The sequence below is a fragment of the Ciconia boyciana genome, chromosome 1 (assembly GCF_034638445.1).
Source record: "Ciconia boyciana chromosome 1, ASM3463844v1, whole genome shotgun sequence".
Classification (NCBI taxonomy): domain Eukaryota; kingdom Metazoa; phylum Chordata; class Aves; order Ciconiiformes; family Ciconiidae; genus Ciconia; species Ciconia boyciana.
Genome location: NC_132934.1, coordinates 155,539,229 through 155,566,240, shown reverse-complemented (window position 1 = coordinate 155,566,240; position 27,012 = coordinate 155,539,229). Strand labels below are relative to the sequence as shown.

At 38.9% G+C, this 27,012-nt stretch overlaps 1 protein-coding gene across 2 annotated transcripts in view; it reads left to right on the top strand.

Moving 5' to 3' along the window:
• Positions 1-27,012, top strand: part of MYO16 (myosin XVI) — a 400,031-nt gene that overhangs the window by 352,528 nt on the left and 20,491 nt on the right. For both annotated transcript variants that reach the window (XM_072849888.1, XM_072849887.1), the window contains exons 30-33: positions 1,999-2,245; positions 4,098-4,405; positions 6,249-7,448; positions 24,912-25,070. In XM_072849888.1, coding sequence (XP_072705989.1) covers positions 1,999-2,245; positions 4,098-4,405; positions 6,249-7,448; positions 24,912-25,070 — 1,914 coding nt within the window. The remainder of the gene's footprint in view (positions 1-1,998; positions 2,246-4,097; positions 4,406-6,248; positions 7,449-24,911; positions 25,071-27,012) is intronic.

Below are 27,012 nucleotides of genomic sequence, written 5' to 3'. Positions count from 1 at the left end.
AGTGAGGGAACAATTTTTGATTATTAAAATCTCTTGAATTTTTCATACTTGTGAGCAGTGAACTCTGATAATGTTCTATGCATGTATTCATTACCTTTGCAACAGCAACATTATGTATTCAGACGCAGTAATGTGTATATCCAATGTGAATACTCATAAAATTGTCAACAAATAACTGTGCTATTAATTTCCTTTTCAACTAAATTGGGTAAGTGCATTAATGTTTCAGGGTTTAAAGAAGTCAGATTTTATAGAATGTAACTAAAGGGATTGAAAATGGCATGGCTGGCTGTGATTACAAAAATGTAAACCTTCAAAGTTGTCCATTATAAATAATCTCAAAGCACTTGAACTTGAATGTTTCTATACCCAGTGAATTTTGGATAGGAGCAGTATTAGTATGTTAACATTAACCTTTCTTATATTTCATTATCTGGGCACTGAGCATCCCTAAAAAAAATCTTATTTTAAATATCTAAACAAGGACATAGAAGGTGGTACAAAAATACTTTACATTGCCTTCTGTTTTAGCTGTTTATTTTATTTAATAACATTTTACATTCATAGGAGCCTAATTGTATCTTCCTGTGTTTACATTTTCCCTTTAGATTAATTCAGCTCGACTCTTTGTCATTTGATATTGTTCTGCAGTGAACCTAAGACTGAAACGTAATTACATTCTTAAAAAGGCGTAATGCATTTTAGCATTTGTTTACCTTCCAGTCTTAATATTAACATTTTCAGTATTTTCCCCCAAACTCAAACCAACATCTTATACAGGCTATTGCCTGCTGACTTCACTTGTGAAAAACTTTCAGTGACCAGAATGAGAGTAACCATAATAAGCAATGATGAAGTTTGACCTATTTTTGATACATGTAAGTTGATGTACTGAAAATCAACAATATTTCATGCAACAGGTGAATAATTCTAAAACAGGTTCTTCCCTGTGAGGTACACAGTAGTTGTTCTAGATCTGAAAAGAATCAGGACCTTGTGGAACTTAAAAAAACCCCACAAATAAAGCCCCTTTAGTTAGCATATTTCTTCCTTCTAAGCCAAAACATACACTCGGAGAATACTAATACCACACTGTTGCAGGTGGAGTGATTAATTTGGTGCCGAATTCATCATGGCCACAGAGGTCCCTGTGCCATGTGTTTCCGATCAGCTGTGTCCTTCTGAAGATTCACGGGACTAGGTGATATTTAGGTTGGGTAGAATTTGTTGTAAAGAATGTACATACTTAGCAAAGTAGTATAGAAAGCTATTATAGGAGATACACCAAAATCTTCTCCCAACATGAGGCTGACAAAGAGTGTGAAAAATAGGCCTAATACCTACATAAAGCTGATGCAATGCAGATGAAAATTTTAAACTGAAAGATGCAGACATGATGTGACAGATACATTTGAGAAATTTGCATTAAATGAATTGAATTGTTTTTGCTGAAAGGAAATGAGCAACAAAAGGTCTTTAAGTCTCATTAAAAAATCTTCTGTTGGTTTTGATTTCTTTTAGGTACACCGAAATATTTAAAGCATTTTTTTAAGTTGACCAAAAGCAAACGATGATTTAATTCCTACTGTATTCAATGCAACGATCATTTATTCACGGTTTTATTTTGAAACAAATGATCTTTTGACCTTTGCAGTGTAAATGTATGCTTTCACAGTCTGCAGCATACCTCCAAGTTTCCAGTTGTAACATAATAAAAAATAACGTTCAGTGAAAGTAAACATTTTGAGTTGTGATAGCTCAAATTTATGAATGAATTTACTGTCAATACTTAGTTTTAAGCAGTGGCAGTAGAAAACAGAGAGAGTTCCATTTTAGTATGTTATTCATATGCGATCACATTTCTTTCGTTCTCTGTATAAGATGTTGAATGAACTTGATTTGCTCATGTTTACAGCAGAACACACAGTAATATTAAGTTATTCACCAATTAATTAGTTGTCTTTTATTGGTCCATATTTTCTCCTTCTGTTATGGTAGTTGTAAGAGGATTTCTAGCTCGCCAGCGCTTGCTGCAGAAGATGAGCATCAAACAGCAAGAGGTCACCTCAATCAAAAGCTTCTTGCAGAACGCCGAGGATATGGGATTGAAAACATATGATGCCTTGGTCATTCAAAACGCTTCTGACATTGCTCGGGAAAATGACCGTCTCCGCAATGAGATGAACGCTGCTTACCACAGGGAAAAGTTAGAGGCTAGAAACAGACCAGAAGAAGGCCACAAAAGGTAAGATGAGAAAACATCTACTGTGAAGAATTAAAGCGTTTCTTCAGTTTTAGTGATTTCCTTCCCTGCTTAGAAAGTCATAGAAATGACTGAGGAATTGCAAGAGGATTCTCAAGTATGTACTCAGCCCAAATCAATGTTAGCCCCTATTTTTTTCTGTGTATCAGGTAATTAAGTCTAGAAACTTAAGGACACCCTAATATCCTATTCAGGGGACGCTGAGCTTTATAAGAACTTATTCAAGTCTCTGAGGCATTTATTTTTTATAGAAATATTTTTTAATTCTGTGATAAATAGATTATAGTTGAACTTTCATCAAACCAAACAAACAAAAGAAAAATTCCTCTAACTTAAAATTCCAGCATTGGGAAATTGCCAAGATAATGAAAAACAGCTAGGAAGACGTTAAATTACAATAAAGTCCAGACTAAGAAATCCTCATTACGCATTGAACTAGGTGGATTGATTGTAAGGAGGATTCTTTCCTCTTATTTAAAAATAGGCAAATGTTTTTTGTTTAACTCCCATCAGAGTTTTCAGGAGTACCTATTTTACAAATCCAGCAAATGCTGGAGGGCCTTTCTCTAGGAACTGAGTCCCTGATCTCTTTTCTCTCAGACAGCTGAATGGGGAGAGGTAGCATTTGCAGTTAATAGGTATGTGTCTATAGCAGGAATGTGTCTATAACTTGCTGGACATATAAATATTTATTTTTCCATAGGAACTTAATTTTCATCCAGAACAACTCCCTTTGCTTTCATTGCTTTTGTCAGTGACTTTTATTAAAGTGAAAATGGCAGTGCATCTGCTTAATTAGCTTCAAATATCCCAGTGATTACATATTGGAGGAAATGCCTTTGTAGGAAAGACTGTAATTAAACATTACAGTGAAAACAAATTATCCACTGAGCACCATGCTTTCATCTTTAGCTATTTCATTTACTACGTGGGCAGCTGGCTATATCCTGTGCATGAATTCCAGCTCTGCTGGTGATTTGCCATGCAGAAATACAATTTAAAAAAACCAAATACTCAGGGATTTGTTTGTAAAATGACAGTATAGACATCTTGTATCTAATGTATTACCACTCTAAGTCTAAAGGTTTTCAACGTTTTGATTTTTGGAGGAATAAAATGTTAGAAGAATTTTTGTTAAAAATCAATTTGTTGGAAGCAGCTGATCAACATCACTTCTCAATACGTATTGAAATAGCAAAAAAAAAAGGAAAAAATTGGAATAAGTAAAACTCCAAAACTGCAATAGAAATAAGTAAACATAATGTCATAATTAATATTATTAAAATGATAACTAATAATTAAGCTTAAACAGGAAGATATAGAGATATCTGGGCGGAATTGTTCAAGCAGCCAATGTAGCTGGTTAAAAAGGTCATCTAATATTTTAAAGATTTGCATTATCTAAATAGAATTTATAGTTGTCTTTTTAGAAAATAATGATAAAGGCTCAGCATTTGCTGCCTCAGTAACTTTCTATTAAAATGGATTTCCCAGAAATTATCATTCAGATTGAAAACCCAGCTTTTGATTGTGTGCAACAATCAAAGTGTGAACAATTCATTCACTGAATGTCTGATCAACAATATGAAACTGCTTAAGGAAGGCTGCATTTGTGTGAAAAAGGGCCAGTGTCCTGATTTATCATGAAACAGGAAATGGAAGAAAGCTAGCAGCTTGCTCTGGATTTGTTTGTCAGAAGATTACTACACACATCCCCTCGACACAGCAGGGGAGTTGTGAGATTGTTTACCAAAAAGCTGTTGTTATGTTTGCATGAACAGGTTCATTGTTATCGCTTGAATAATGCATCTGGGCCTCTTTTCTGTGTTTTCAGAGCTGAAGACAAGGGTGGGAAGGTCTCTGAGGACAGCTTTGCCGGCTGTCGAACGCCTAAGCACTTTCATTCCAGCTCTGTCCCTGTCCCCATGGCAGTGGACGGCTTGGTACATTCTGCAGCTGGGTCATCCATCAGATCCCCCTCCCTGCACTCTGTGTTCAGCATGGACGATAGCAATAGCCTGCCATCACCAAGGAAACAGCCTCCTCCCAAACCAAAGAGGGACCCCAACACACGACTGAGCGCTTCGTACGAGGCTGTTAGTGCTTGCTTGTCAGCAGCTTCTAAGGAAACCGCTAATGAAGGTTAGGCATAAAGGGAGAAAGAGTCGCAAATGTTACTCTAGGTTATTGATTTATTCTTTTCACTTTGATCCTTTTAAACACAGTCAAGCGCCTTTGAAAAGTCCTGCTTCCCTGAAATATTTCAGTGGCAGGAAATAAAATGAGTCAATTTGTCATTTGTTTCCAAATCAGCAAATAATACTCATGTGTTCTAATTGCCTAGTTTGTCAACAACCAACACCTATTTGCAGAACTCCCTCTAGAGACAAATGATCTCTGTCAACTTGAGCTATTCTACTCCAGTGACCGTTTTAGTTCACCTTTTAAACTGTATGTTAGAATACCTTGCATCACTAAAACAGAACGCTCAAATCTTGAATTTCACCAAGTTAAATATTAAACTTTCTCCTACTTTTTCTCTATGTTCACATGAATAACTTATTCATTCAGTGGTTTATGTTTGTGCTATAGCTTGCTTACAGTGAATTTTTTGTTCAGAAGGAAAGTGCTATGAAAGTCCCAAAGTGTCTCAATGCTTTATAGTGCATATAGAACAGTTTTGAGTTCAGTTGTTCAATTCTCCTTCACCCTTGAAATGAATGAGTAGAAGATGAAGGGGAGGAATGCATTCTGCTTTTCCTTGATAAGCCTGACTTGTCATGCTTTGTGTAAAGGATCCTCTAGGCTTATCAGGAAAGATCCTTCAGGTTGGGTTTCAAGCTATGTATAAGCATTCTCTAATCCTGCATACAATGGATGGAAACCTTTGCAGCTCCCTCTTGCAAAATAATTGCAGTTCTCATGTCCAGTTCATTAGATGCAAGTCCATTTTTCTTAACCTCTTCCTTGCTTGTTCAAGCTCTGTGTAAGGAGAGATGAACTGTGTCCAATATACTTTTGAACTAGTATGGCTTAAGGAGCTCTGTAGTGGTTTCGGCTTTCTGTGCCCAGCTCTGCAAGAGATAACTGATTTAACGAAAAAGCTCTAGCAGAGGTTTTTGAAAGAATGGCAATTTATATATGTATGTGTGTGGTCTTAACACTAATACTTGTATACAATCACAAAACAACTTTGGAATTCTTCTCATATGTATGAAACAATAGGGCCAGTTTCCCTGCTGTACACTCATTTTCCAAGAATTATGTTGGTTTCTTGAGTCTTTGTCCAAAACCTGCTCTGATTTACACCATCTAATTTTGATCTTAAAAGACCAAGCACCTAGGTATCTAGCCTCCCCACTCCATATGTGCCTGGAGGCTGCGAAAAGACATCTAGCTTACTTAACTGTATACTCAGTTGGGGAATTGCCCTTAGGCTATGGGATTTCCTAACTGTATAAATTATTTCCACACCTGCAGTACAAAAGAAGAGATAGGCATAATATCTGCCTATAATTAGAGTTTTATAGATATTACATAAAAGGGGGATTCTTCAGTTACTGGCAATAACATGGTGTCAAAGTAGCACCATGCTGAAACTCCTAGTTAAAAGCATGCCCCTCTCCCTTGGGGCAAAAGGAATAACAAGCACATATTTCCATGTGTTACAGACCTTGCAGTGAACATTTGGATTCAAAAGAGATCTCCTCAGGTGTTCTCATCTTTTAGTGGCAGTAGAGATTACCAAAGCAGATTATATGCCCAAGTAGCAAAGGCTTGTGGTTTGAAAGCTGAAGTTTTTTCAAGAAATATTTCAAGAAATATTTCCTTGAAATATTTATACTTTTGACTGAATCCCTGTGTTTGTGACTGCTGCTCATTGTAAAACTATATGGGCAATATTTGAAGGCTTAAAGTACTAGACCTGTGAAAGAAAAAACTGACTTTGATCAGGTAATAACACAGACCTTTTTCACTTTCCTAGTACTGACCCGTCCAAGGCCACACAGTGATGACTATAGTACCATGAAAAAAATACCTCCCAGAAAACCAAAACGAAGTCCCAATACGAAACTCAGTGGCTCTTACGAAGAAATACCTGGCCAAAAGCCTGGGGATGTAAAACAGGCAAGCACAGTAGCTAAACCAGGTGGCTATGACACTGTGACAGTACAGAGAGCAGCTTCTGCTGATGGGCCACAACATGGCGTGTTGAGTCTCTATATGTCACAAGAAGAGGAGGAAAATGAGCCTGTCTATATTGAAATGGTAGGGAATGCAATGAAAAGCAGTTCTGCTGAAGCAGAAAGCCCAGAACAAGGAGAGTCTGTATACGAAGAAATGAAGTATTTTCTACCAGAAGAAGGAAGCAATGGTAATGGAATAAATCCAGTAGTGACTGGATCTCCTCCTCTGTTGTTTGAAAGCAAAAAAAATGTGAACATTGAAGATGGAACATTGGATGGAAACAGTCAAGCAGCTTTGATCTATAGAGACTCGTGTGACATTCCAGCCCCTTTCCCTAACTTGCTCCCCCACAGGCCACCACTTCTTGTATTTCCTCCAACCCCTGTCACATGTTCACCTGCTTCTGATGAATCACCTCTAACACCACTGGAAGTCAAAAAGCTTCCTGTCTTGGAAACCAACCTAAAATACCCTGTGCAGTCAGAAGGCTCAAGTCCATTATCTCCACAGTACTCCAAAAGCCAGAAAGGGGAGAATGAAAGACCAGCATCTCCAGGCTTGGTTGTGTTCAATGTTTCCAGCAAAGTGACTCCTCCTTCCACACCACCTCCTCCTCTCCCACCACCCCCTCCTCCTGGACCACCTCCTAGTTCCTACCGGGCTTCCACACATTTTGCATTTCCTCCAGAGACTTGTGCTAGTTTTCTGATTAATACAGGGAAAACAAGTACAAACTCAGATCTGTCAAAAGTACCACAGAGACCAAATCCTGCTCAGCTTGGATGCTCATCTCCATTCTCCAAACTGCCTTACTCCCCAAAGGTGGCAAGAGCAGATCACAGGAAATTGAACTCAAATTCGTCATCTTCATTTCCATACAGCCCTACAAACTCAAGGTCATTGACCAGTCCCCTTGATGAGTTAACTAGCTTGTTCAACTCAGGACGGAGTGTGCTACGAAAATCTGCAGCAGGACGTAAGATCAGGGAGCCAGAAGGTAAGACAGATCGCTGTGCTTCTGTATACTGTATTTCTTTTGCACTAAAACTTTCTTACATTGGAAGCTGATAGAGTAGGTAAAAATACAAAACAAAACCGTCATTTGTTTTTTTTTTAAAGAAAGACCTGTTGTAGTCATAGAAAATAGGTTGCATATAAAAAATATAGGTCTTCAGGTTTTCTCTGAGTTGTCAACTTTTCTTTTACCAAAAATGTAAACACAAATTTAAATGGATTATTTTTAACATTCCAGCAGTCTCAGTAAAATAAACACAGATGTTACATCATATGAAAATGAATTTATGGTATCAATCTATAGAAATACTTTGAATGAAATATATGGCTAGGTGTCTGGTAGATAGCATGTACTTTAATGTGAAGACTTCTTTTCAGGTTTCATTATTTCATTTCCATTAAATTCTGAATTTGGTGATACAGCCATTATTAATCTCCTAAATAAAGCTGAGACAGAGAGTCGTGCAGCAAACTATATTTATTTCCCTTTTCTATCCGTTTATTCTTACTTTTCCTGCCATTCACATACACTTATGTACATACCCAGAGATTACTTGGTATCCTGGCTTTCTGGCATCTGGAGAACATCTTTTATATCATCTAGTGCAAAAGCCAACTGTAAAAAGAAGCAAAGCTTGCCATTTTGCTAAAGGTTTTTGAGACCACAGTCCTCAGACATTGTCACTTAATTATTTGCCTTATCCAGGTAATAACGGGTTTAATGTTGTTACTGGAACAAATCTATGGATCTTATGACTACTGAAAATTCATCCTGATGTTAACAGATTCAATTAGTTGCTCTGTAAGGGTGAGATGCTTCTGACCTAACTTTGTCCAGCTAACAGCTCAATATGTAAGCATCAAATCCTTAGGCTATGAAGAGACAGTCATTCTGAGAGTTTAATTCCTCCCATATATCTTTCTCCATTGGGTATGAGGAAAGCCTAGATAATTAAACTAGTAGAGTTGTAGCTTCTAAGTGATTAAAGTTGAAGTAAATCCTGGTTCTGCATATCAATCACAACACTGACACCAGTCGTCACATTACTTTTCTGATTTTAAAAAAAGGTCTCCTGCTGAAAATAGTCGGTGCACTGTATACAGAAACTTCTCTCCCTAGTAGCATCTCCCAAACACAAAACTTTAGGAATTTAAAATTCAGAGTGATAAAACCTCTAGACTCTGTTTTCTCTGCTTCTTCATTTCTGTCTGTCCAAACAGCTTGTCTTAATCAAGAGGTGTGTGCAGCGTATTCAAAATGGGCAATATGAAGTCCTATTTTTGAAATATAAAACAAAACATTAAAGAACGGGATAGAATATCTTCTCATTCATTGTCCATTTTCTTAAATATATACCGCTCCATTGATTTCAGTACCATATCCTGATTTATGCAGCTGTAATAGAACAGAAGCAGACATTTATGCTTACTCTGGATATGTGTATGTCTGTCTGTGTGCCACCCTCTCTCTCTGTCCCTATGAATCTTGGCAGCCTTCAGCCAAAACCTTTTTCAACCAAATACAACAAGGAGATAGTCTCAAAACTAATGAGTTTCTACAGGTTTCATGAAAGTCAGTGGCTAGGTGGAGACAAGAGATTTATACTGTGAGAAAGGCTCCTACCAGCTATCAGAGAAACTGTGGTAGACAGAACCCTTGTGGCTCCTCCAGACCTTGAAAAAGCTTTAACTGGACCTTACATATTCCTAGATGCCAAATTCAATACTAGATGCCGAATTCAATAGATAATACATTTTTATCTGTTGGGAAGTTACTATTAAAGTCAGCTCCTTGGATGTAGCTGGTGAGGAAGTGTGGCAAGCCTACTCCAACCAAGTCACAAAACTGACCTTTACCTTAAAAAAAAAAATGTTTCTTTGGGATAGAGGATTTTTGCAAACTCAATTTTCAACTAAATGTGACCAAGATAGAGTTCAGCTTGGGTCTCCTGTGGGTTGAAGCTAGTGCATTAACAGAGGCTACCATATAAAAAGTCTAAATTTACCTTTCACATGGAAAATGTTGTACTTCTAAATATTTCATCAAAGCACTAAGTATGAAAGATCAAAGTTCAAGAAAGATATACGATAAAAAACCTGAATCAATATTTTATGAGCTAGGAAGCTACTGTATAATACTAAGTGCGGTTACATATGAATAGTTCAATGATGAGCAGATGGATTGAAAGTAACAAAGAAATACAGGTGAATGTATGTGTGTGTTTTTACAGTTTGCCTTTTTTCATGTACTTCATGTGTTCAGTTCATTTCTAGGGTAACGGCTGGAAAAAAATATCTTTTATTTAACCTCTGATGCAAAGTAATAAGATGGCAATCAGCAGAGTGGACTCTGTTATGTAAAACTAGAAGTTGTCCATGTCTTACCTTCTGTTTTTTTATCACCTATTGCCTAATGCATATTAAGTTCCTGGAAGACTCCTCCATTTCTTCTTTTTGTAATTTGTAGTATTTTATTTATAGGAGATTATATGGTAAAAAAAATTAAATTAATTTTAATAGAAATTCATTAAAATTGAAGACATGGCCCAGAGCAGCACTCTGTAATGTCCAATTTCCTTTATTTCCATACGTTATAACCTACCAACAACCTTAACTAAAAACAGAAAGTAAAATTGTGGGCCATTTTGGAGAGTTAGGAGAGTTAGCTATGGGAATCAATAAGTTTCTGTATGGGATCATCAGCCTTTGAGATAAAAGCCTCCTTGCCAATAAAAGTGCAATACAGACAGATCCCCCAACATGCCTCCCTCTTGCTTGGAGGAGTAATTTCAAGGCCTGAGAACACCAATGTCCTTTTGGCTCCTGACGTCTCTGTGGGAAATGATCATCCAGAATTACAATAGAATGGATTCGTGGTTTTCTGATGGACTGTGGACTTATTGTGAACTGAACTGAGAGCACTCTTCTTTCACACAGGCAACAACAACAAAAATGAAATGGACAACATTACCTGGTGGCCCAGCCTGATCTTTTTTTTTATATACAAGAGTAGGATCTACTGGTTCAAGCAATGATCAGGATCATATAGTATGCAATTTCTTGCTAAATACTTTACATATAATAGGAGAAGTTTTCTGCTCTGCAGAGCTTATAGCTTAAATAGGCAAAACTGTAACAGGTGAGAACAGAGATAAAGGGATTCCTCTAAGGTTGAAAAGAGTTGTCACTGAATCTACAGCTGTATTGTTAGACAGGGATTTCCTGTTACTCCATATAAAATGAGGCTTGAGTGCAGATAATCGGTAATACACACACACACAGACTTTTCTTCTATTCTCCCTGATTTCTAGAAGTAGAAACTTTAGTTTGAAAGGCAGGTAGAAATTGAATGGTCATGTGCAGAGGCCTTACCAGATATTTCTAGACAGGGCCTTAGATTTGAAACTAGACTTCATGAAACCCAATTCAATGCCTTAATCACAAAACCACACTCTCTAGCAGCATGTGCAAATACTTTTAACTATTCAACATATAAGACATTCCTTATATAAGGAAGAGACAATTATATGTTTAAGCATTTCATATTAAATATTTGTGGAGCAAGGACAGAATTTTCTTTTCCTCAACATGGATGAATGTTACTCGGATTGCTAGGTTGTAGTGTTATTTCTCTTGATTGGTACAGTTGATATTAAATTTGGTACAGTTGATATTAAATTATTCCATACAAAGGGGAATTGTTTCAGCTTCAGAACAGAAGATGGAATAACTCCCAGCCCATCATCCATGCACAGATTGGCAGAATGTGTATTCATGTGGATTCTAAAGGGAAAGGAGCAAAGGAAATATGATTTTCCCTTAACCTGGATGAATTTCCTTACCATCAGGCTAGTGAGATAAAGACTGAATGCCTTCTCTCCTTCCTGCTTGTTGAGAAAAGATTGGCATGGATGCTTGACTTCTGTGTCTGAGCAAAAGAAAATGTGCAAGCTTGCAACCCCAGATTTAGGCGCCTAAGAAATAAAATTAGAAGACCTTTCATTTATGTAGGTCATCAATGTATAGGCCTCCAAGTTTTGTGAATTATTGTTACTGTTTCAATACAAGTAGATCTGTATATGCGAGTCTATACATGCTTCAGTGACCTACTCCTTTCCAAAACAGTTTAGCAACTTATACAGTAACAACAGAAAAGGCATGCAAACATGACATTGTTAACAAAATATCGATACTGTTCAAATGTTTGCCCAATATCTTTGGCATCCATTAACTAGATGAATCCCTTCTTTACCTACTTCCTAAGTGAGGTATTTCCAAGGCAGGTAGCTTCACATGCCAGTAAATTATTCCACATTCTCCAGTTTAAGCACTGGAAGTCACAGGAAGATAGTTACAACTGGCAAATAATATAGGTAATTAGGCATACCTAGTTGGGACTAAAGCTTGCCAAATACTCTTTACTGAAATTTGGTCAAACTTGGAAAATAACAGGGTTTAATGTGTATGTATGGGGAGTACTCTCCTGGCAAAGGCAGGTATCCCTTTGATAGCTAGTAAATAATTTCTCTCTATCAGCAGATTAGAGTAAGCTATTGTGCAGCTAATGTCTCAACAGTGGATTGCAAATTAAATCCCCACTGGGGTTTCTGAGATGAAATCCCAGTCCCTTATCCTCTAAGCCACTCAGCTTTTCCTCTTAAGCAACTTAATAAAGATAATATTCATATCTGCATCTCATTATTCCTACATTATATGGATACAATGTAATAGTTTTACTTTCTTTGTGGCAAAAGTTAACAACTTACAAAACATGACTAATACAGAAAGCTGTGTGGTCACCTTTTATCTCTTTTACCTGTGAATGCTGGAGGAATGATTACATGAGGCATTGGACTTCTGTAACATCTTTCAAGTAAAATTCTCAAAGCATTAAAACTTTAATGAATTAAGTTTCACAACACTTCTCAGAAAGAGATTAATATCTGTTTATATAATTGCCTTAATTACCAGGGAGTGAGGGTGACTTTCTGTGACTAATTTTCAGATTAGATATCTAAACACAGGAGAGTCATCACTCTCTGATTCACTATGGACTACTTGTAGCTCTCAATCTGAATCTCTTGCAGTAGGTACAGAAAAGTGGGAGAAAGCCAAAGCACTGTTAGTGGGAGTTTAATGCGAGTCATAAAAAAAGGCCCATACTTGGCTAACCGTAGATGCCCTATGCAGAAAATTACAAAGGAGGAGACAGAACTGCTGGCAATACGGTTGCCGTCCAGCCCATGCTGGGTGATTTTTCTGAGGAAATAATTGTGGTTTGCATTACTGCAGCCGACAAAGGGTTTGGAAGAGTCTACAGAAAGTACCCTCCATTCCTGTTTGCAGAATGTCTGTGAACTTTTTTACAGCCTGAAAGATACCACCTTAACCTGCAGTCTTCTCCTCATTTATAAGTCTGCCATTATGTGGATAATTTCTCACAAAAAAGATCTGTTGTTTTAGGATAAACACTATATACCAAGAATAATTTTCCATTTCAGAATCTCTAAAACTGGTATATTTTACTGCTGGAGAGTTTTTTGGGTTTCTGTTATGATGATTTTTTTTCACTGTAGCATTTCTTTTCCTGGTTGATTTCACTGTTTGCTCTTACAGCCTAAAATCATGTCATGTGTAATTTGCTTGGGTTTTCTGTTCTGATATGGAAAAGAGGCTTTGTGTGTGATCACCGTAAACAATTTTAACCTGAAGATTATTAGAAGAACAAATCAAGTCTCATTTATATTTCAGGTGAAAAAAGAATACATATTGCCATAAACCTTTATTATATTTATTTTGCATTTTAAATGCTTGTATTGAAAATAAAATCAAATCTTTAGCACTCCTCCACACATTTCCAAAGCCTATATCCAGTCAAATAGAGGTTGGAGGAGACTGTGCAGCCCTAGGATCACACAGGAAATATCACTGCATTTTTGACATGATCTTATACTGTAAGTATCTACAGCTGTCAGAAAAGGATCCTGGAGTAGATCCATGGTCTGACCCAGTACAGGCTCTCTCATGTTCATACCGATTCACTGCTTAACAGGAAGGAAGCTGAGGAGAAGTAAGTGCACTGACTTCTCCGTTCCTTTTACATGGTCCATTCCTGAGAACTGCAGGCATTCCTTTTAAATTACTGATTCTTTTTTGCTTGCTTTCCATTGGGTTGGATTTACTTTGTCCCCGCTTCATCCTGTCTGATACTGGAGCACAATAACCACACCATACTGGTTCAGCTTAGTGCATTTCAAGCCCATAGATTTTAATAGTATCCCACCTTTAATAGTGATTTTGATCATTCAGGTAGGCATTTACAGGATTATTATTTTCATAACAATGTATTTTCTTCACCATCTGATGCAACATCTTTGTTCCAAATCAGCAATGGTTCGGGAAGTTGTCTCATTACTAACAGTGTTGTGGGTTTATTTAAGTAGTAAACAGTCTTCAGTATTTTTCATTTGTGATCCAAGATGCAGAACCACAAAGGACTTTGTTTAGGAACCACTACATCACTAATTGTAAACCAAAGATACATTAATGTGAGAAATCAGCCATATCTGAGAGAACAAGGAAATTGAATTGTAGCACACTTCTGTTCCTGATACCAACCAAGAATATGGCTATTTGGCAGTAAACGTCTTATCACTTGATTTTACAGGACTACAGGCATTTGGGACATAGTGGAGAATGACATTTGAACACACATTTTAGTGAAAGTCTCTAATTAAATTCTCAACTGGAGTGAGAAATCTGTTCAGATGCTTTTAACTTATTTACATCCATCTCAGCATTAAATCACCTTTTGCATAGAGCCTCAATAGAGAACAATAATTCCATTTCACAAAATATGCCAAGACTGTGACATTTATTTTTGTTTTGCCCTGGAATGAAATTCAAGCATTCTGAAATTTTGTGCAGAAATAAATATTCTTTCATGTCCAGTCTTTCAGAAATGTTTGGAAAGTATTGAAATGGTTTGCCTCAAAAATACTAAAATTTTTCTTACTGGAAATGTTAACAATTTCCATTAAATGTGTTGATTTTTTATTTTTGGACCTATATAAGTTCAGGAGTGGCCATTTCAGCACCGGTCAGGTTGTCATTTAGGGGTACGTCTACACAGCAACCAAAGATGTGTTGTAAACAAACCAAGCTACTCTAAAGTCACTGGCTCAGGTATCCAAGAGCAATGCGGTTGTGACTGTGCAAACCCCTCAGTGATGACCGAAAGTTCTTGCCAGGACTCCTGCAGCTCACCGTGAAACTATAGACCCACGTGTGTGTATTGTGTTCCAGTTCCAGCATCGGCATTTTGTGGGCCTGGATGGAGAAGCAAGAGAAGACGGTGGAAAAGAGACTGGGAAAAAGACTTGGTCATAAACTTGAGGGTGCCCTGACCCTCATGCTCTCTCCACCCCGCTGCACTCTGCTGTTGAGAGGGTAGGAGAGTGTTCGGAAGTGGAGCACTGGAAGTAGGAGTAGCAGTTTGAGGCATCTGTCTTCTCCCTAGGCCCGCTAGTGAGTGGGAAAATAAAGAAGCCTTCAAGTCCAGTGCTCTTTTGGCTTGAGTTTTCATTCTATTTTAAAATGAAAAACGTGAAAATGAATTTTATCCTTTGTGTGGTGCAATTTTTAAAAGGAAAAACATATGAAAAAATTAGACCTGAAGTTCCACATTTCATTATTTCTTTTAGTTCTTTCCTTAAGGGCTGGTTGCAGTACAATGCTGACATACTAGTAGTATGTAGTGACAGTTTGTAGCCACAGGTTGGCTATATTTGTGCACAGTATGGATGCTTGTCACCCTGCATTGTGATAGCCATATGTTCTTGCTTTGAGGTTCACGGATGTGTCATTGACCATCACTGTATCCCTTCAAAAGGAACTTAAAAACAAGCTAAAGAAATATCTAAATTCAATTTTTATTTTAGAAGCTCACTTTGAAAGCAAGTGGGGAATGTTGTCCGAGAGGTTTTCCAGAATAGCTGTCCCTGTTTGGTGGGCAGGATTACAATACACGTGATCCAAAAATATTCCTTGGATTGTCCCTCGGGATCTGCTCAAACAATTTATCTGCCCAACGCACTCACTTACGCTAAGACTTCTGCGTTGCAGTCGATGCCAGAGCTGGTATGAGAGAGATCCCGAAAAATCTCTGTAGAAGTATTCTGTGGGAAAAGTAAATAGAACTGATGTGATGCTGTTGGCAGTAGCAAATCCCTGTCTGTTTGTTTGTTTGGGGGTTTTTTGTTTGTTTATTTTTACAATATTTGCAACTGTGTTTGAGGGGGAGGAAGGTTGAGACAGTGTCTCATCACATAATTCCTTCCAACAGCAGCTGAAGCCCAGCAGTAATGGCTGTTCTGTTACTGAGATACCACACACAAACATAAACAAACTTAAATGTCTGCCTTCAAAAAGAACTGCTGCATCCACATTAGTTAGAAGAAAACAATTTTAAAAAGGGAAGCTGTGTTTCTTACCACATTGCCGCCTCCTTTTCCAGCACACCAGCAGTTTTTTAACCACACAAACACAAGAAATAGACTCCTTGGTCAGCCAATCAACACACCTAACAGTAAACAAAGCTATTACAGAGTAAAATCAGCTACTTTTTTCCATATTTGACTTGAAAAGATGGGGAACATGGGAACATGGAAGGAAGAAATGCTTCTCCTAGGGCAGGAAATTGTCCCAAGCAGAGCTGCCCTCCTTCTTGCTCTCTGTGGTTAGTAATGGACCTCAGAAAGGCCTGCAGAGATCAGTTCCTAGGGAAGATGGGGTGAATGAAATCCCCAGTCTCTGAAACACGTGCACTGGCTGGACTCGAGCACACTTGCTGCATTAAAAGATGTTCTAAGTTCTTGCTCAGATACTATCAAGCAGGAGAGGTGGCAGCCTGTCCAGATACTCTTCATCCATTACCAGTATTTAAGGTGGCTTTTTTCTCCCCTTTGGCAGCAGTATTCTTTGTCTCATGTTGGGAACAAACCTAATTCAAACAATCTGGAGTCCTCCAGACAGGGAAAGAAGGCACTTGCATTATCTATCTCCCCCAGCTCTGAAAGTTTACCTGACCCAGAGATGTCCCTGACATTACTTCTAGGAAGGAGGGAAAGGTTTGTAGCTTGTAATGATTGTCACTGAAAGAAATGTAAAATAAGAGCACTATCTTTCCACCAGCACAAGTCCATCAGAGAAGAAAGCAGAAGAAACCTTTCTGTTCTAGGTCTATACTTCCCATAGCTGTGAAGTGATTTATAAAAAAGGGATTGAGCTGATGGGTCTTAAGGGCTGAACCAGACCTAGGAGTTCCTGCAGTCGCTTCAGTGACTTCCTTCTCACTACCAGCCTTATCTTCTGAACTCTGACTGATCGGTGTCACACTAACACAATATTCTTCAGAGGAGCTCTTTACCTCCAGCAGAGTGAGTTTTGTCACTTGATGTTCCTCACGGCCTGCGTCTCCTTTCTTTGCTTTCCAGTGTTCATAAAGAGCTTCCATGAATGCAGCTTCCCAGAGCAAAGAAGTGGTCTGTTTCTGTATTTACCTGCTCCATTGAAGAATGCGGCTTCTGGAGTGGCTTGTAACACCATCTGATAGCTCCACTTACACAGCTCGGAGAGAAAGGGCGCTGGAAGTGACAGGACAAATTCATTGCTGCCTATCCTAGGAGCATCAATGCAGGGGGAAATCCTAGACAATTGCTGCTGTAAGGGCAGGCTTTGTGAGGTGAAATAAATCAATGAATAATGATTGCCTCTGATGGCAGCGGCAGCCAGCAGCACAGCTCTGAGGGTGAGACAGGCAGTACATGCTAATAGGCTGGGGGAATCCTGTCCTGACAGTTTTCATCCTGCTCCATTTCTTTCAGCAAATAAGCTGCATCTGTTTGCCTCCAGCTCTCAGCAGACAAAGCAAACAGTCATGCTACAGCAGGTCACAGGGTGACTTCATGTGGGTAAACTGAACTGCTCTGAAGCAACATGCATTTATCCAGCGAAAGGACATGTGCTGAGGGTAGCTAGCAAACGCCATGGACAAGGAAGGTCTCAACAGTAAGTCAGAGCAAAACAGGAAACGCCGAGTGCAATTGTCAAGGTGCAACAAAGCACAGTGGTAAACACTCGAGCCAAAATAAAATGGCCTGTTCTTATTTAACCTTCCTCTCCCTTTCCTTCATCAAAAAATATCTGCATAATTTCTGCAGTTGCCATCTCTTTTTCCCCCCCCACACACTTCACAATGTCCACTTACCACAGTAGATATTACAAATATTCAGGGTTGGCTGCTAGGATTCGGAGTATTTCTGACTCTCCCAAGAGTGAGAGCACAGGGCAGGAATCCCTTCTGTCTGCACCGTCTTGTCTTTCATATGCTGGTTAATAGGATCCATCAGTTCTCTCTTACTCACATGTATAATGACAAGCTGCTTGATTTGAAATTTCCATTTTGCTGGATGCCAGCCACAGGTTTCAAGGAAATCATGCTATTTAGCTTTTAGACTCCATGGTAGCCCAGGTACAAAAAGCTTCTCCTCCTGTATTACATTAATTTATCTGCCAGAATGTATGTGTTTTCCAGATTTCATAGTTGCTAATCAAGTGTGAATAGCTGTGGATCTTGATAACTAAAACCATATATTGATTATGGGTTACAGAAAGTCATGTTTTCCATGAATGAAGAAGTAATGTTTGACATTATCCTGGGATTTATTAAAGACATTAAATGATAAGAAGGGGAACTATTTCCCCCTTTTTCATGTATTTCTTTCCATAATTATATGTGTTTTATACTTTTGTAGGTTTCGTTCCTTTGTGGAAAAGCTTTTAAGCTTTTCCATAATATTTGCGGTTTCTGTTTTATGGGGATGATGTTTTTGTTGACCAGGACAGAGGTTGTTTCTACTTTAGGACCTACATACATCCTGCCTAGCTTGTGGCGCTGAAATTCCTCAGCTGGGAACTCAGCCTTAGCTCTCTGTTTAACTAATGAAAAGGAATGTGTGCCTTGAAAGAATGGTCCAGATGATACAAGTCAAATCAGATCAAGAGGGGTGTATGACTTGCATTTACACTAGAGCAAAACTAGGGAGAACCTGCTCTCCCCATACAGTCAGGATGAAACTTTTACATGCGGCTTCAGCAGAAACTGTACAACAGTTCCGTGCCCCAGTAGCCCCATCTGGTTTGACGTTGCTTTTCTTCCATATTTTTCCTTTTTTTTTCCTGAGATGGACTTCATATTGACCACTCATTTCTGGGTGTGGTAACTAGTGCTGTCAAGGTGAAGGGCTATATCTGGCTTAGTAAATGAGCCAGTGCCAGGGAATGTCCTGGGTACGGCAGCTCAATCCTCTGCGCAGTCAAAGTGTTAGAGCAGTCCCTGGCATGGTTTTGGACCTGGCAGGCTGGCTCCCTTCCAGACAGATCTGGGCATGGTTCAGGAAATGGCACAGGCCAGGGACTATTCCCAGTAGACAATTTGGATGCAGCCTCTCTGCTGTGGAGGGCAAGAAAGTGTAACAGCGTAGACATGGGTCTCTTACCATTTGCCTCAGGGCCAGAAAACAGTTATGAGCACATTTGGATTACCAGGATAGACAAAGCAAGAGGCCCTCTGTATTTACCCTGTATTATGAATCCCTTGGTGCTTTGGCAGTGCTGCACAAAGCGTGCAAGGTAAGCACGAATCTGATCCAAAACCCACTGAAAGCAGTGGATGCCTTCTGTTCTTATTAATGAGTTTTCAGTCAGACTGTAAATGAGCACTAAACGTTAAAAGGAGAAGTATTTGAAAAAAGAACATATAGGGACAGATATATGTTATGGATATACCTACTTTTAAAGACAGGAGAGCAAAAAAAGGGCTTTGACAGAAAAGAAAAATACAACCCAACCAGGTGAGTTACTGCTGTGCTTTTAATAACATACTATTACTTCATGTCTTGCTGCACAAAGAGTCTATGGTGATTCTACCTAAATGCTGATATCAGTCAGTGATTTATACTTTGCTTTAGACTTTATTAAAGAGGCTAAATATATAATTTCCTTACTAAATTAATAGTTTCTCAAAATGTTTCAGTATTGCACTTTAATCTGTCATCTGAATAGAGCCTGCACTAGCCCATTTTCTAATTTGGTGATAGCAGCATTAATTCAGCCTAAATACTCCTTATGAAATAACTATGTTTGGGATCCTACATTTTATGTTTAAGAAAAATGAGCTTTATAATAGGATATTTGGAAGTCATAGCTCAATTAAAAGAGTTTAAGTTATTCTTTTGACAAAAAAGTTATATCATGTAGACTTTCAGTGTATTGCGTTTCTTTTAAGAGTGAGATAATGACTCAAAAAGGAAAATAAAAAGCAGATATATTAAATCATTTCCATGATTGCCATACTCTGACTTTTCTTTCCAAAATAAGTGAAATTTCAGTACATCCTGCACCTTATGACTTTGTCATGAGTTTTAAACTCAGTCTCTTCCAGGAACACCGAGCATAACAAGCAAATGTGGATTTTGTGAGCTGCCTCTTTTGCATACCTTTCCTCTTACACTTTTCAAGTAATGTTGATGTAATTAATTATGGGTTTATTGGAATACAGAGCTTGCTTGTAAGGAAATAATTGTTACACTTTGATTTGTCATACTCTGATTAAAAGCACTGTACATGTGATTACTTCCAGCTATTAACTATGCTGCAGTTGAGGGGCAAATTATGCCCCAATCCAAACATCCATACATCCTTGTAGTCCATACATCCTCATTAACTGCAAGATTAGTCAGAGCAGAATTTGACTGAGTCAGAGATATCTTTTTGGCAAAGTCAGTTCACTGAAATAATAATCCAAATGCTGTTCACTGTTGCAAAGAATCTGTAGGTTTTCACTTAAAGCTTGTATTCCTTTTATAATCATGAACTCCCACCATGCTCTTACAGCTGATACCTCTCTGTAGCTAGTCTCTCACAAGTAGGCATGGATGACTCTTCAAATAACATTTATTACTAGCTGGAAACTGTTAAGATGCTGTTACTTGGAAAAAAAGTTGAAACCTGGTAAATCATCCATCCATCTGGTGAGAACAGCAGAGTGCAAGTCTGAACAAAAAGCTAACATTCAGCGTGTTGGTGATGTTCAACTGTAGGAACCATAGTTTTTTTCTTTTCCTCTCTCCTAAAGTATTTCTGATACAGTTTCAGAAGGTTGATAAGGGATGCGAGAGCAGTGCATACTTGTGTCTGCAGGGATTCATGGCAGCAGGGGGAAGTTGACATTAATGTGGAGAAAAGCCCAAACTTCTATATCAGGCAACTGAGAAAACATGATGGTAAAGTGGTAAGATTGGTAAGATGGTAAAGATGGTAAAGATTTCAGACCAATATTTGATAGATAAAACTGGAATCAGTAGGAATTTTCCAATTTTTTTAGTGTTAACAGAGGGCTTCCCTATATCTTTTATAACTGTCCACAGTATTCCTGTCTAAGGTACCACTGTGCAATGGTACACTGTGTGGAATAGAAATATTATGATAAAAAGTCAGGAGATGCCTTTGTTACACTCAGGGATATTTTGGGTAGTGGGGAGGCAGGACAGAGAGGGATACCCCAGCGCAGAAGATAAAGTCAGGGCCTTTTGGCATCTTAAAGCTTATTGAAGAAACAAATGCAAAGTCCTGCACTTGGGAAGGAATTTCCTCTTGCAATGACATAGGCTGGGGATAGACTGGCTGAGGAGCAGCTCTGGAGAAAGAGTGCTGGGGGCCCTGGGAGCTGGGCAGGAGCTGGCAGCAAGCCCTGGCAGCAGAGACAGCCAGCAGCATCCGGGGCTGCATCAGCAGGAGCACTGCCAGGAGCTCGGGGCAGGGGTTGTCCCCTCTGCCCAGCACTCGTCGTTAGACCACATCTGGATAACGTGGCCGGTTGGTGCCCCCCAAGGCAGGAAAGACGCCGATAACCTGGAGTGAGTTCAATCTGAAAAGCTGAGGGCTGGAACATTGCCCCATGAGCAGAGGCCGGGGCAGCGGGGCTTGTCCAGCCTGGGGCAGAGATGGCTTCGGGGGCACCTCACAGCCACCCCAGTGCCTACAGGGAGGGGATGGAGAGGGGGCAGCCGGGCCCTTCACAGCCATGCATGGCAGGGCAACAAGGTACGGCAGGCATGAACTGAAACGAGAAGGGTTCAGCCTGGGTATTGAAACCTTTCCCCATGAGGACAGGCAGGTCAGGGGGCAGGCAGCGGGACAGGCTGCCCAGGGAGGTCGGGCAGGCTCCGTTCTTGGGGGGTTTCAAGACTCATCTGGGCAAAGCCCTGGGCAACCTGGTCTGACCTCACAGCTGGCCCTGCTTGGAGCAGGGCTGCACGAGGGACCTCCTGAGGTCTCTTCCAACATGAATTATCCAGTCATCTCAGGTAAGTTTTGCAGCACTGGGACAGTACATTGGTCACACCTGGCTAAAGCATCCTCTTGTTATCCTAGTTATAGAAAAGATTTTCTTCAGAAACTCACCCATTTTACACAAAGTCCAAAAAAAATAAACAGTACTTGTTTGCTAGGGATACACTCTGGCTTCTCCAGGAGTGTTTTAGAAGTTAGCCAACATATGTGGTTACACTTTTTCCACAGACTCCCATGACTCTGCTCCAACGAGGAGCTGAAGATGCCTATATATAGAAAATTAGTACAAGCACCTTTATATAATCCAGATTATTTTGAAACAAAATATAGGCTTCTTTCCCACCCCCAGGATTAATTAAATAAGGCACTATGAAGTGTATTTTCTCTATATAGTCTTCTATTTAGAAACTAAAGGTGTGCATTTCTTACAATGAATGAATAGAGCAATGGGATAACAGATCTTTATCTAGATAGCTGTCCCAAAAGATATGCTGCATATCTGTCCGCTACTTGTTTCTGCCAATTTAGGATGATATTTTAGCTCAATAGTAGCTATCCACAATTCTTTGTAGTATTCTATCTTACAGATATAAAGGAGAAAAGATAACCTTTTTCTTCCAAGAGCCCTTCATGAATGCCATGAAAAGATATCAATGTACCTATGAAACAAAAGGCTTCTGCAAATGGGAATGCAAGAAAAAGTCTTTCTACTTGCTCATTCTCAAATGAATTGCAGATGTCAGGCAAATCAATAAATCTTTTCGATATCAAGAAAAATAAGGATCCCAGCCACTTCCCCCGAGACTCTTTATGTAAAAGGTGGCACAATAATTATGTAGGTGGATTATGATCTATAGGCAAGTGCACTGACTATTAACATCTAAAAGTGACATTTCCTTTTCAGACAAATTTAATATGAGCTGCAAAGATGCATTTTGCAGTCAACTTGCTTGTACAAAAGCTAAATCAGGCATGCTCTTATAATTGTACTGTATGCATTTTCCAGCTCAGACTCTGGTTCTACCGCCTCTCCCAAGTCAGTTACTGTGGGTAGAGCTGGCCTAATTTTTTTCAATGCATAGCACATTTGCCTAAATACGCAGTTTATGAAACAGTGCCACTGAAACACTCCAATCAGATCTGGCAAAAAATAATGATCACGGAACGAGGGCAAGGGAGGGAGCAAAAAAAAACATTGAAATGTTTTATTCTGACAGCTTGGAAATGAACTTTTTGACTTTTCAATACAGCTTTTTTGTTAGAAGAGGAAATGGTAAGAAAGATTCAGAGTTAGATAACTGAAAGCTAAACAAAACTAAGAAAGCCCTTTTCAATGAAACGAGACATTTCAAGTTAACCAGAATGGATATAGAGTTTTCGATTCATTAATTCATTTTTAAAATGTTGGTACTTTGTAAACCAGGAGGGGTTTTTTCAATTCAGGCATAAAAATGAAAAATCGATCATGCAGTCAACATTAAGTTTCAAAATCTGCAGGCAAGGTATCTGTTACCTGGTGAAAAAACCTTTTTCCTGTCCCCTTGAAAAATGCTCTTGTGCTCAAGACTTATAAGAATATATTGAATCTTTGGGAGAGCTGAGGATGTCACCAGAAGTATGGATGAATGCTGTAATGTTGGTTTTAATAGCTAGTCTTTTGACCTCCGTTGGTTGTTGCTGTTATTATGACAAAGCTTAAATAGACACAACCAAAATCGAGGAACAGCTCTTTGAGAGCTGTCACAGAAGAGAAATTTCCATTTTAGAGTGCTAAATGAGGGCCTTTGCACCCAGGTCAGCCGTAGTATGTCAGCCCTGCAGCTAAGGCCAGCTCTCACAGGGAGTGGAGTTAGGAAAACTGAAATGGAGCTAAACAGAGAGAGAACTGAATTCAGCTTTGTCTTCCATGAAACAAACCTGAATATGGCAAGGAAAGAATGTGTGCATATGTTCACCACAAAATGAAGAGAAACCCAGAAAAGAGAGAGAAATCCACCAACAACTGCACAGCCTTGCCAGTGCAGCATTGCACGCAGCTTCATCAGCCCTACCACAGCGGGGTGGAGTGGGGGTAGCCGAGGACGCCCGAATTGCAGCGGGGGTCCCTCCTACCATCCCCATCCGTTCACGGTCTTGTCTCCCAGCGCCTGGCCTGCCTCTGGCCCCTGAGCTCCAGTGGGGAGCACTGCTCGGGCGCAGCTGACGCCTGAGCCCTGTGTCTTGTGGCGCACTGGGCTGACAAAGCCAGGCAAGCTCAGAGCCGGCTCCGGGCACTTTGCTGTGAGCTGCTCTGCTTTGCGTGGGTGTGCCGTCAGTCAGAGGGGAAGAAGAGAAGGGTTTGGCCCTTCTCTTTGAAGAAATGCCTGTGCATTGTACGTAGCTTGGGAACTCCTACAGGATCAGGCCTCCTCTTGATGTCTTGAAGAAATTTAACTAAAAGGCTGTGACATGAAAACCTGGAACTTTATAGAAAATGACAATTGATGGCTGGAGAGCCCCGAGGCAGTGTAAATAATGCCTATGGGGAGGCTCTGCTGGGAGGAATCTTGCTACATATGATTTCATATCAAAAGCCATTTTGTTTCTTGTGGGAGGAGATAAGAGAAAAAAATAAACCTACGTTGTAGCTGTTGCTAGTATCACCTAATGCAATGGTGAAAGGCATTGCAGTGATGACAGTGGTATATGAACTTATGTGAAATAGAATAGAATCTAAACTAGAGGCGATACAAACATTTGTTGAGTTTCATCAGCTGGTATTTGTGTGAAAAGAAACAGTACAAATGAAATTCTGTTCATACCTTTCACTTCCATAAACTTTAAATGGCTACAAGTGGAACACCAGCAAAAAAAAGAAAAAACCTCCAAAATTCACTGACTTAAACCTTCCGCATTTATCACTGGACTCATGAATTTAGTGATTAATTGAATTAATTTGATACAGTAATTTGGTTTCTGTGTTAGTTTTTTCTACTTGTATGTGAAAGCCACTAGTTAATAGGAAGCTGACCAGCTTTTTCTCTGTTTGTGTCAGGTGCTGAAACTAATCTGAACTTGAGGAGCAGGGAAGATCCAAATACATCAGATATTGGATCAGAAACCCAGGATAAAAATGCAAATAACCATGGAACTCAGTCATCTAATCCACTGTCCAGTTCTGTGACTGCTGAAAATGGAAATTCAGTATCAAATGGTAAGCAGTTTTTAATCCCAAAGCTCATCTAACATAAAATTGCTGAAGTGTTTCCTTGAATGAGCTTTTTAAGACATAATCAAGCTGGAATCTTCTGACTTGTGAAATATCTGTGTTTCTGGAACTGGCTTAACTTTGTATGTGTGAACTGATAAGCCCCTCTCCAATAAAAGCTGAATGTGAACAAAATAAAAGAGCCTCTGTTGAGGAATTTGTAATTAGCTCAGCTCCAAGTCTATAAGCAGCCCGAGGCATGGAGGACTGAGATTTGAGATTTCTGATCCTATAATCAATACAAATGGGACAGAAAATGAAAAATCAGGATCTCCCTTTGCTACAGGTGCCTTACTAGTGAATGACAAATTGTTTATCATTGCAACAAGATGATCAAAATGGTGCAAAAGCAATGACAGAAAGAATGAAATCTTTCAAGGTCCTAAAAGCATAAATCCTAAGGATGTAACACCTGTATTACATAAAATCACACAATACAAATACACAAGTATGAATAGACACAAGACAAATAGAAAGTATTTATTTCGAGGGTGTGTGGAGAAGCAGATGTCCCCAAATTCTGCAGTGCTTGGCCAAAATAATTCTTCCTTCTCTCTCTGATAATCAAAGCAGAAAACTCATCCTGTCTGAGAAGTTATATGAGTGTAAAGATGCGTTCATTCCTGTGCGGAACCAGGAACACACTATGACAAAAGAAAAAGGCATCTTTGTCCATTACAACCGTGTCCTCATTTGTATCAATATAATAATTTGGGGAGGAGGGGAACATATTTTCAGTATGTATAACAGTCAGACTGTTAAATTAACACAAAAACTGTGGGTAGACCAAGTCTTTCTATGTAGGATTTTAACCATATATTCTGATGTCCTAATGGGACTTGTGGGAGATCAGCTTTTTATAAGTGCAACCATTTTATACCCAGACCCCTTAACTGGGAGTTTAATCACGAGAGCTGTGTTTCTTTCAGCTTAGAAATGAAATGGTGCTTTAAGTTGGTAATTTCTGATGATTATAGTTAAGTTAGTAAACAATCTCAGTTACTGAAATAAATAGTCATTGCTTGAATAAAAGGCCAACTAATCGATGAGATGGGTGCTTGTATTAGTTTGTGTGAAGTTTTTATCGGTGTATTTGCAACCACTAGTAGCCAGGGCTGTTCATATTGATAATATACAGTATCTACTATGCATAAACTAATTCTTTTCAAACTATTTGTACATGGAAAGTTTAATCATAAAGGTGTAAATGTTGTGCAATGGAATTTTCCAGTAAGATATTTTTTCCATTAAAAAACACTGATTCATCAAGCCCAAACTTTTCATGGAAGGTTCCCAATTTTGATGAAGCTTTGATAAGGAATGGTTTTGATATTCACTGTATACTATAACTAGAAAAAAACTCCCTTTAGGTCTAGCAGTATCCCACTGGGTAAGAAATCAACATTTTTTGTGGTATTTCAAGGTTCAAATCTATGTTTTGCCTATCAGACTGTTGTAGAAATGATGCAAGCTTTGATTTTACCCTGATGCAGAGCAAAATCAGGTTATAAATTTTGTGATACAGAATGCTAGTTTTCCAGCCACCCTTAATAATAATTGAAAGAGTTGACAATATGGAAAACTTTGGTGTACTTAGATTACATGAATTCAAAACCAGTTTGCCAGTTTGCTTAGGAAAAAAATCCTTCCAGGACTCAACCTTAATATCTTCATTATTTTGAAATCTGTGTCTTGTTGGATATATCTAGGCAATACTGATATTTGAGAATGTGCCATGAGATGTTTCCATGTAAAATACTTTTTCATGTCTTTGTTATTGTGTACCAAACTCCTCTATCTTTGAGGAAAATAAAACCTGAAATGCATTACTAAATAGTTGATACTGAGATTACAAAACTCTTGAATATAGGGTAATCTGGTTCCCACT